The sequence below is a fragment of the Cryptotermes secundus genome, unplaced genomic scaffold, assembly GCF_002891405.2.
Source record: "Cryptotermes secundus unplaced genomic scaffold, Csec_1.0 scaffold779, whole genome shotgun sequence".
Classification (NCBI taxonomy): Eukaryota; Metazoa; Arthropoda; class Insecta; order Blattodea; family Kalotermitidae; genus Cryptotermes; species Cryptotermes secundus.
Window position 1 is genome coordinate 1,961,028 of NW_019737096.1, and position 12,323 is coordinate 1,973,350.

A 12,323-nucleotide genomic window follows, 5' to 3' on the forward strand; every position below is an offset into this window, starting at 1 on the left:
AAGGTTGTCAGCCCTACGCGTCGGCCGCCATTTACCCCCAAGAATATTCCTGGTACTCATTTCTGTTAGAGGCTGAGTCGACCCCAGGGCCATAATGCGGCTGGAAGGATTAGGTCAATTAAAAAAAAATCCAATAACCTCATCGGGACTTGAACCCGCGACCTTCCGGCTTGTAGCATAATGCCTCAACCAGCTACACTACCGCTTGCCCATATGATCATGTATCGAGCATAATGTTCTGAACAAGTACATTGTGTTCTATACAAGTTGGTGAAAGAAGAAGCATAGACAACGAAGGAACACTCCTAGCCTAGTTTCCATGCTCAAGGAAGTAAAGCAGGCTTATGAGATAACCATGCTGTGTTTGTATGTCTGTATCTGCACGTCTCTTCGTCCTCCACCTCAACTTTTGAAGCAGTTGACCCATTGCCGCAAACTTTCTTATGAACATTATGCCAGTGGATGTCATCCGAACTTCTACTTTTTAGTTCCTGCAGTCAGTAATTCCAACATGACAGCCGCAAGAGCATGTGGGGTGGAAGCGATGTAAGTGTCACTTAATGTAGGATTCTGAAATGATATATGGTGATAGAGCTTAAAGTAATATTCAACTTTTATTAATGTAGAAATATCTTTTGTAGATTGTGGGGTAGATACATGACAATTACATTAAATTTGTAGGCCCTATTTCGTTTTTGGTTTTATGGAGGTAAGTAATTGATAACTGAAAGGTAGGCATGAGACACTTGGTAAGGGGATGGATCATAAACATACTGTAGCATATAGTACAGTTGCTATTCAATAAGCGGATAAACAAACACCAAGCAACGGTTCAGTAAACACGTCTCCGCGGCAACTGACACCAAAGCAACAAGAGAATAACGGTATTTTCTATGTGTCCTTGCCGAGATGTTATAAACAAGACAGTCTGAAGCAACGAGTCAGTTGTTGGTTAGGCGGCCCATACACGTACGAGTCTGGCTCGCGAGTCCGGCGCGGCGAGGAACCGGGCTCGGATTAATTTCACCACACACGTATGAGCGTGGCGATCCACACACGGACGAGTTTGGCTCATTCGAACCCGAGCCGAGTCGAACTCGCGAGCCAGACTCGGACGTGTGTGGGCCCCCTTAGAGTTGTCAGCAGTTCAGTTGAGAGAAGTGACGTGAAGTAGCTAGTTGGTGAGTGAGAGTTCAGTTGTCAGTTGTCAGTTGTCAGTTGTCATTTGGAAAGCTAACTGTGAAGAGAAGACTAGGTCAGTGTGAAATGGCCGCCAGCCTGGGACCCAGCTAGTTGAATTTGTCAGTTGACAAGAGTTCTGCACGGGCAGCTGTGACAAGAAGACCAGTGTGAGGAAAGCTGAGGAATCACCCTCAGTAGAAGTCGTTGCCAGGAAACGGCTAGTGAAGACTGTAATAGACGAGGATGCTAGTCTGTGTGCGTCAGTATTCTGTAGAGTGTAGTTCCGAGTGGTGTATACAAGTGGTCAACAAGTACATTCACCAATCCATACCCCGTCTATAGTCACGCCCCTAAATAGTGACATTACCTATACATTCGGTATGAAACTATGTTTATAAGTGAAAAATCACAAGTATGCTGATGGTTCGAATCCTGTCACACTTAACACAGATAATATCCATATTTACGCGATAAGTTATTTCTCTTAAAATTAATATTTCTCTTCGGTTCTGTATTTTTACGTGATAGCTGAACAGCTACGAAAGCCAACTACAAAGTTGGCGCAATTAGAAAAGTTGAACTGAAGGAAACAAGACAGAGATGTGGGAGATATTCTGGTGCACAGTAAATGCAGGAGTAGAACTGAATGTAACAAAATTCTCTGCATGCAAGTGAAATCAGACTGAGACTCATGAGATTGGTACGGTGTAGGCATATTTTGGCTGCAACTTCAGGAATGCATATAAATTTGTAGCTGTGAATATTTCTTCTCGAGGATCGTTAAAATTATTATATTGAATTTTTTTTCTGTCAGGTATAATTATAGGGCCTATTACAACTTCTCATTCAAACAAATTATCAAAAGAAGGAAATTTTCTTTTGTATAAGATAAGAAGCTAACTGCATTTGGAAATATTAATATAAATCAAGACCATATTTTTATACGACTCAGCCTTCGAATTCATCTCGCAATTTATATACAAACGTCACATGTCTTCTACTCGATCCCCATGCTACATGAAATTCTTTGAAAGGCAATTTCCAGTTGCTGTTTCCTGTATGGGATTTTCCTTGATGTCTGTTCGAAACGAATGACAGGACAGCACTTCATGACCGCTTTCATGTGGAAAGAAGGAAATGAGTGCTGGAAAATGGAGGAGAAAAAGTAAGATGAAAACCCAGGAAAAAGAAAGTAATAGAGGAGAAATTCATTAGAAAAATAAAGAATAAGGAAAAAAAATATAAAAAACGATGGGAATGGATACCTCATGAAGCCAAACATGTTGTCAGCAAGGTATTTATAATGCTTCTTGCCTTCTTGGAGTAATGTTGTAATAAAAATAGCTACGGTTTAGAAAATTCTCATTGCTTATATCAACTCCATTCTAAATATTTGTATGACATGTCCAAAGTTTACATTCGAGAGGGACATCTTATGTCACCAGCGGTGGGAAGGGAATTTCTGCTCCATTTGAGATTTTTTTTTCTTGGCGCTACAGCCCCAGTGGGCCTAGGCCTACCTCCATGAACTTCTCCGTTCACTTTCGGTTTTTCTAGATCTTACACATTCGGTAGGACTCCTTGGGCGGGTGATCAGCTCGTCGCAAGGCCTCTACCTGTACACAAACACAGAAAAACGCACACACAAACTAAACATCCATGCTCTGAGTGGGATTCGAACCCACGATCCCACGAACCCTCAAATTCCCGGCACACCAACCTGTCGCTGAACTTGCTGTTGACATTGTAACTTATCGAGCAATGCGTTAGTGGGATCTTTGTGGGACTGTCTCCCTGTGACATTTTCGGGTATGAAAAAAAGAGGCGAGAAACAATCGACAATGCAGATTCCCGACAATTAATAATTCAAATTAGCGATTACATTCAGGTTAAACGGAGACGTGGGCTGATTGAATCACTTTTCGGCCAGCCGACATATTTTGCGATCCATATCAATTTAAATACTAATGATGCATGTGGTCTACAGCATGTTCATTCCGAAAACACACTGCTTGGTAAGGAGATAGCAGAATATCTGACAGAGTTAGCTGACTGCAGAATGCCCTACAGTTAAGAGCATTTTTTGTGTCTATTTCAGAAATACGCCATAAGATGATTATCGGAAATTAAGGTTCAGTAAGGACCCCCCATCATATCTTAAGAACCAAAGACGAAGAATTCAAACCGTGCAGTGGATTTGAATCCCGCCATGAGTAGCAACATTCAAGTTGCAGACCGTATGATCGACAGGAAATGCCTTGCCTCTGCTTAGATTTCCATGAGCTTGGACTGTAGGATTTTAACCCTTTAGATGCGGGCTGACCATTTCCCTAAAGTAATGCAATTTTAAGGTAAAATATTATAACGGATTTGCTCAGAGCGTTTCCAGGCAGCGGCTCGGTGAGCGCGGTCAGCGTGCAATAATGGGAGATGTGTCTCAGTAGACGAATGTTATTGTGCGTTGATAGGCAACAACGCACCAATGAAGATGCTGGCTAGGAGTCACGTGACTAGTTCTCTGTGTGGTCTTCCTTATGCAACAATAGAATTGTGTTTTCTGTGCGTGGTCCGTGCGGAGGGTATATAACGAGAATAACACCAGCATTTCAGTTCAGTTCTCGGTAGGAGACAGCCACGGGAAGTTCGTACAAGACCTATGAAGACTTTATGTCTTATAATTACAGCAGTCTTGAAAGTGTTACTACTATTCGTAGTTACAAGTAATGAAGATCCAATAAACCGATTCGCCAAATCAAACCCGCGTCGTAGTCATTCAAACACATGACAATACGAAAAAATACAACGTAGATACATTTCCACAGCCCAATGAATGAAATCGGATAACGCAGTGAAGTGAGATGATTATTTCTTGATGTAGACGGCACGGTAATGGATGATTGTCCGACTTTAGTCGAATATCGAAGAAAAAGGGATAATATTTTGGGATATCTGACGAAGGCATTAAAGAGACATCGGTTGCAGTCGGAAGCAGAGCAAGTTCTGTGCAATTGCTTTCATCACAAGGAAATTGGAGATTAAAAATAAGAAATTTAGTATTTAATAAAATATTTACAAAATTCTAATCCAATAGTAAACACAAATATGGAAATAGATTAAGCTATATAATTTAAAATAATATTTTTATCGAAAACAGTTGATAACTTTTTTAAAAACATAAACAATTTAACATTTATTATAATGCTTTAATAATTTTAATAGATAGGTTAAATTTTCTGACTACCGCGGAAAGTATGGAAATATAAAGGACGGTTATGCGTAGAAAACTTGTGACACTAAATCAGCACATTCTTCCGTAATATGACGACAATAAACACTGCTATCAAAATGCCGAATATTAGTAACTCAGGTCTGTCTAAATGCATAGCTGTTATTCTGTGTGAAGTTAGCTTATATCACTCCGCAAGGAAGATAATTAATTCGCTTGATAGAGCTTTATATGCCCTCGGAATACAAAATTGCGTCAGAAGTTATTTCGTACGTGGACATGGAAAGAGGAACTCTAGAAGATACACATGCATTGCTGAGAAACGCGCATAAAATGAGCAGGATAGGAACTTGCGAGTAGAAGCTTGAAGTGAGCAAAGAAATACGAAGAAATGAAGAATAACAGAAGAAAAGGAAGATAATGGAGGAGAGAGAACAGCGGAAGGCAACTCACCCAGTACGATCCACAAGACGATGGCATTGCCCCCTGTGGCCACCAACAGCATAAGAGCAAACAGGGCGCTCCAGACCAACTGCTGCCACCAAACCATCAGGAGGTGTGGGTGGTGGCGCCTTCTGTTGCTACTAGACGGGGTGGACCAATCCTCCAACTCTGGAACGGCAGTGGCATTCGTGACCCACGAGAGGTTGAGGGCTGGGTCCGGACACCACGTTACGGTGCTGTTGTAGAAGTCGAAGGTCATGACGGGCTGAAGCGACATATTTGTTCTTTGTCGCCGTATCTGAGTGTGTTCTGTCGGAGCAAACCGTTTCATAAAGTTATCATCTACAGAAGCGGTATGAGTTCCGCTCCGTTTGTGGTGAATTAACTCTGAAATCTTCCCTCAAGCACAAACTCCGCGGAGAGTCTCTCAGCCATCTTGATATCCCGAAACAGAGACTTCTGCTCGGATTGCACGTCAGACAGAATCATGCTGCAGAGCATTCAGACAACGAAGCTGGGATGGTTGCATACCTATGTGGCTGTTAGCCTGCATGAAACAACTCGACTCTTGAATGGACGAATTTTGTTACACGAGAATTAAAAATTGTTTCGAATTCATTTTATGCGACACTGTCTACAATGGCAACAAACGAAGTCGAAAATCCCGCAGTTGTCAATTTAAGCTAATAAACCTTTGTCTAATTCTGTTTAAATTCGATAGTATTGAGTAACAGGGGAAAAAAAATTAAATTCGCTTAATGGGGGGTGGATTCCAGCTGGGTCCACTCGACACGGCGGCCACTGATTGGCGTAATGTACCTGCCCCGGGTGATTATGATGATGGAGAATTATGGTGGAATGAATATTGGCAGGGAAAACCGAAGTACTCGGAGAAAACCCGCCCCTTCACCACTTAGTCCACCACAAATCTCACTTGACCAGACCCGGGATCGAACCCGGGAGGCCAGTGACTAACCACTTGAGCTATGGCCCAATCACATCATATTTTGAGCTGTATCTCTGTTAAGTCATTGTTGCCAACGCACATTTAACGCACTGTTTTCAAACTGTTTCCCTTCTTCACGCTTTAGAGAAAAGATCTGAAGTTTTAGTAAAACTAGCGATTGTTCGTCTGAAAATAAGTGTTATTTGCAGAATAGGCTAAATATCCCTCATATGTTTAGAGGTCCGTCAACTAACTCCATGGATCAGAGATCGTCTTCAGAAACTAACAACAGCTCAGATGGTTAAGAAATTCCCCATCTTTCGTGACACCCGAAGGCTCACTATCGCGTTTAGAAGATCCGCCACTGATCCATATTCTCATACAGATGAATCCCTCCCATATCTTATTTTTTAACATCTACTTTAGTATTATCCTCCCAAATAAGTCTAGGCTTCGCAAATATTATCTTATATTTTCTGACTAAACATTTGTCTAATGTCCCATGAGTGCTACATAACCTGCCTATGTAATAGATCTTGATTTTATCAGCGTGATAATGAATAATGAAAAGTACATATGATTAATCTCTTCATTCCGTAATTTTCTCCACCATTTGTTACGTTCTCCCTCCTAGGTCAATATTCTCCTTGTTATCAAATTCTCAAAGGGCCTAAATTTCTATTTTTTTATATAACACCGTATAGTCCGTTGAACGTCAACCGACGTTTCGAAGGAACTTGCTGCCTCAATCTTTAGGATCAAAGAGTAAGCCAGAGAAGAAAGCGGCACGAAGAACGTAGCAAGCAGATGTGTATTCCAGAAGAGAGACTGTTCGTAACCACCGCTGGGAGAACATGAAATCCTCCATAGCATCCTTTCTGGACTCTGTTTGCTACGTTTCGGAATATGGAGGCGAAATTTTTCTTCGAAACGTCAGTTGTCCTTCAACGAAATACACAGTCTTATATCTCCCCACCCCTCCCTAAACGGGTTTCCACCCTTTAGTGTGAGAGACCAATTTTCATTTCCTGCATCCTGTTGAGTTACAATTGTATATACAATATACAATATTAAAGAGGTTGTACACCCTCTTTATTATATCCGTCACAACACAACTAATATCAAGATCAGACCATTTTCGGCCCTGCTACATGTTTCGGCTATTGATTCCCTACAGTACGGACAATACTTTGTGAGATGAGGCACTGACTAATATTATAATTTATTTTACTANTATTATTGTTCTTATTTTATATCATGTTTCTGTTTTATATAACTTGATTTATTGTATTTTACATCAAGTGTTTTTATATATTTTAATAATATTGTATCCAATTTTGTTGGTGCTGTGGTTCAGTAGTGTGTATATGTGTGTAAATCATGTGTTTGCCTGATGATGGCTATCAATAGCCGAAACATGTAGCAGGGCCGAATATGGTCTGATCTTGATGTTAGTTGTGTTGTGACGGATATAATAAAAAGGTTGTGAGAGAGCAAGTTGAAGTAAATTTATAACTGGAAATATCTTCCCGCGTGAATTATATTTCGTTTTTTTCGTACTAGTTATTTCAAAGACTCTGGACCCTCACCTACCCGCAGACATTTCCTCTTGTGGTTATTATTTGAAGTTTTGATCTGCTCGCAGACTACGTGGAAGTAGAAACAGCAAACACACAAAAAACTCCGTAGCTTTAGTCCGCAAGCGAACTATACCGACCGAGCGATCGCCTCTTGTCGGCGAAGTTAGTGCCAACTTTAGCGGATAGAGGGTGTCACGTGGTCAGCGCAACGGATCCCCACGGCCGTTAATTTCGGTTTTCTAAACCGGAGCCGCTACTTTTCCATTCACGTAGCTACTCATTTATCCTCATGAGGCTGAGTGGACCCCGTTCCAGACGCACTACCTCTAAGGAAATCTGGTAGCGTCGGGAATCGAACCCGGTAGCTCTGGATTTGTAACCAGGAACTCTGACCACTAGACCACAGAGGCGGTCAGAAACGACAAACACACATTTTCCAAAATAGAATGAGGTGACGGTTTGCTGACCGCAAGGTGTCATCTTGCCATGACAGTCATAAATGGACATGTGATCAATGTGTTTAGTGCAATGTTACAGGATACAAACTACGTACTCTTGCGCTGCTTCCACTACCTTTACATTCTAACCGAAACAAGTTCATGTTTGTAACGTAGTTGCTTCTTCAAACTGAGACGAAATGAGTAATTACAGACTTGCCCCGCTCCGCCATATTGTCACGTGAAGGCAGGCTTCCTTTCTGCTCTGTTGACAAAGTGTACATATTGGATTTCTGAAGTCGCTGCATATTCGTAGTTTATTCCAGGAAAATCTCGAACCGCATTATTTGATACCTGTTTCCTCCAAACTGATGTCGCTCTTTTAAATAGTTCCCTAGATGACATGAAGCCGATCACAGTGGTCGCGTGGTCTAAGGCATGAACTGTCTTCGCTCCCTCTAACGCTGAGACCTTGGGTTCGAATTCAACTCAAGGCATGGATGTCTGTGAGTGCGTTTATTCTATGCTTGTATTGTTCTGTGTGTAGGTAGCGGCCTTGCGACTGGCTGATCCCCCGTCCAAGGAGACCTACCGACTCTGTATAGGATTAAGAAACTGAAAAAGCGGCACAGATACAATAAAAGAACTGTAGAGCTATAGATAGACAGATAGATGGATAAATGGACGACACTAGACACTGTATACTACGGGTATTAATAAGCCAATAACGCTAACAATACGCTTCAAAGTGGAAAATATTCCTGGCTCGAGTGTCCAAGCATATAGGGTGTCTTTGTGCCATTGTTTTGATAGCTCATCTAGTCTAGTATATGACCACCTCCTCCTTCTGCAGCCTTCCCATTCATTTGCTCCCCGTCTGCATAATAACTCTGTAACTACCTTTGTTGCTAGCGGTTCCAGCCCCTTGTTTTAGAAGATACCAATCGCATGTCGCGTGATCGAACTGTTTCGCGCGATGGCTACAGTAATATCACCGGTAGCAAATACAGATTATATTTATGAAGAAAGAAGGCCACGTCATAGCTCAAGCGGTTAGTCGCTGGCTTCCCACCGCGGCGGCCCGGGTTCCATCCCGGGTCTGGTCAAGTGGGATTTGTGGTGAACAAAGTGGCGCTGGGATAGGTTTTCTCTTAGTACTTCGGTTTCCCCTGCCAGTCTTCATTCTACCAAATTCTCCATCATCATAATCACTCGGTGCAGGTACAATAGGCCAATCAGTGGCCGCCGTGCCGAGTGGAAACAAATGGACTCCACCCCCCACTATGCGAATTTAAAAACAATTTTTGTAAAAAAAGTAGATAAGTCAAATTTGAAGAATGCTTCCTATTTTCAGTTCAGAAATTTTGTCGAAATGCACGTAACTACATCGGCGTGAAACTTGGTCCCTCAAACAAAATATCCCGTGGCCTGCAGTCCGCAAGAGAACTATACCGACAGAGCGACCGCCGCTTGTCGGCGAAATTGGTGTCAACTTTATCGGATAAAATGTCGCATGGTCAGAGCAACGGATCCCCACCGCCGTTAATTTCGTTTTCTAGACAGGAACCGCTGTTTCCTTGAAATAGTTCCTCACTTATCCTCACGAGGCTGAATGGACCCCGTTCCGGGACCCTCTATTTCTCAGAACATCTTGTAGCGTCGGGAATCGAACCCGGGACCTCTGGATCTTTAGCCAGGGCCTCTGACCACTGGACCACAGAGGCGCTGAACGGATCCAAAATTCCGGTCGGGCCAGTATTTGAGGTATACAGATTTTGAAGGGTTTAGTTTTATGCCACCTCGTGAATAAAAATTGTACTGCCATATGTGATACAGGATATGTTTGTCAGAAAGGGAGAATCCCGGTGCGAGGCTATTTGCAGAGTTCGAAAAGGGATTTTCTTAAATTTTGTTGCATGTCATTTGAAGAGTCGGTGAGTAATATGATGATTGAATTCCTTACAGCGGGAATGGACAGAAAATTTATCGCATTCGTCTTTTGTGACGTCATTATTAAAGTTACACACTACTTATAGAATAAAATAAGAATAACTGAATTAATTCCATGGAGCTGAGACCTTCTTGAGAAGCCGTCAGTTATGCAGCTACATAATAATCTCCCAGCATATTATGGAAACCGAAGGTTCATTACCGTGTTCACAAGAGCCCTCCACTGGTCCCTATCCTGAGCCCGATCAATACAGTCCATACCATCCCATCCTATCTCTCTAAGATCCATTTTATTATTATCCACCCACATACGTATTGGTCTTCCTAGTGCTTCTTTCCTGCTGCTTCTCCCACCAATATCCTATATGCATTCCTCTTCTCTCTATTCTTCCATCTCATCCTAGGCTGCATCACTGTAATTATACTTGGAGAAGAGTACAAGTTATGAAGCCCCTTATTTTGCAGTTTACTCCTGTTACTTCATCCCTCTTCGGTTAAAATATTTTCTTCGGCACCCTGTTCTGAAACTGGTTACCGGGGGCCCTTTCTTCGGGGGTAAAACAGCAGGGGCGTGAAGCTGACCACTCACTGACCACCACTAGTTAGAACCAATATGGTTCTATACATCCACTTCCCCACGCGCCTTCATGGCGTGGTTTTTAATTAGTTAAGCACAGGGACATCTTTACCTTTACCTCTACCGTGTTCTCAATCACCCACAGTCTGTGTTTTTCCCGTAATTGCAGAGACCAAGTTTCACACCCATACAAAATTATAGGTAAATTGTAATTCTGTGTATTCTGATTTTTATGATATTAAACAACAGACGAGAAGATAAAATGTTCTGGACAGAATAGTAGCAAGCATAACCAGTATTCAACCTGCTTCTTACTTCCTCTTGAATAAAGTTGGTACACACAATAAGAATACGAAAACAAAACAAGTACGATTAATTATTCTAAATTTGAGTGGCCTGGTTCATGTCCCAAAAATAGCTTGAAGAGGAGAGTCGGTATTTCAGCGACTGACGTAACTCACTTCAGCAATTTCATGAATTAAATCAAATAGCAGAGAGATCGCGCTTTGCTTCATGACATGCCACTCGTGAGCCCAAGTTATTCCGGAACGCTAAATCACACGGTAACGAGAGCCACTCTTGAATTCAAGTATTGGATAAGAGATGGGTCGAGTGATAGAAGGTTCAGCATTTCAGCCAACGTACAACAGAACTTACTTGTGAGGTACTGCCGTGCAAGCGCTTTGTTTGAGCAAGTGCTTCTAACAATCCCGTCGAAACAAAGAACGTGCTATCTCGTTGATCACCGCCTCTGCGGTCTAGTGGTCAGAGTTCCTGGCTACAAATGCGTTGGCCCCGGGTTTGATTCCCGGCGCTACCAGATTTTCTGAAAAGTAGTGGGTCTGGAACCGAAGCAATAGAAGAGCTGTGTTTTCTACGTGGTCCGTAACTAAAGGTTATGAGCAGGACGAAGTTTAGAGCTTAGTTAATTGAAAGTCAGTCTGTGAAGAGGAGACTAGGAGGTTGGTATGTAATGGCGACCAGTCTGGGAGTTAGTCATTCTCAGGCAACGACTAGTCGAGACTACGGCAGACTGAAAAGACGTAGCGTGTGTTGTAGTGATTTGTACATTGTGGAGATCAACAATGACGCTATTATTAAATAACGTAACAATATATATACCACACATACCCATATATTTATACTATATGTATATAATGTAAGACGTGTTGAACAAACTTTCTCGCATCTGTTGTACGTGACAAGGAACAAACACCCTGCAAGCCTTGTTTCATTTGGGGTTAAATCACTTACATTTTCATATTTGGATACATTATGTAAAATGGTGCATTTTAACCAGAATGGGTAACGCCGTTTTCAATAAAGACGTAATTTTATGTAGCCAAGAAATCACTCGAAACCACAAAGACAGTTTTAAAAACACCACAATCATACTCTATATAGAGTATCCTGTTTCCATGTTGCAAGCACAAATAGATTACCATACACTAAGAAAGTTCCCAGAACTGTTCAAATGATAACAATAGGGGGCGTACGGAATTTCGGAGACCAATATTTCTAGCACAAAAAAAAATAATTAGGCTCTATTTCTTAAAAGCCGAGATCAACTTTGGCAACATAACAGTACGTAACAATGCTAGACCCACTTATACATAGAAACGTAAAAGTGACGAAATTCTGAACGTCTTACCAAACAACTAACTGACTAAAACATTTGATACAGGACGTTCATCGAGTGGACGTTAGATACTTAACTGTTCAAAACATTCCCTGTCGTGAAATTCGAAGAATCGTCACCACCACCACCACAAGCCCTGACATTCGATCCTGTTCCGAACTAGTAAATAGTTTCGGTGTTTATTCTATAAAATGCATGTTAATATTATAATTCAGTCTTGGACTCGAGTTCTACAAGTGGCGTTTCAAACCTGCTTTAGTTGCTGTGAGTTCATAATTCCGCAAATTCACCGTGTCGCATCGCGCACACTTGCCGCCGCGCGCCGGAAACGAACAACGCGTC

At 41.9% G+C, this 12,323-nt stretch overlaps 1 protein-coding gene across 3 annotated transcripts in view; it reads right to left on the bottom strand.

The window, feature by feature from the left end:
* Window positions 1-12,323, bottom strand: part of LOC111870195 (tachykinin-like peptides receptor 86C) — a 53,716-nt gene extending 41,393 nt beyond the window's left edge. For 2 of the 3 annotated variants that reach the window (XM_033753709.1, XM_033753708.1), the window contains exons 1-2: window positions 12,059-12,323; window positions 4,862-5,399 (exon numbers count right to left, since the gene is read on the bottom strand). In XM_033753709.1, the coding sequence (XP_033609600.1) occupies window positions 4,862-5,183 (322 nt within the window). In that variant the 5' untranslated portion in view covers window positions 5,184-5,399; window positions 12,059-12,323. The remainder of the gene's footprint in view (window positions 1-4,861; window positions 5,400-12,058) is intronic. The other variant, XM_023862282.2, reaches the window with a different exon arrangement.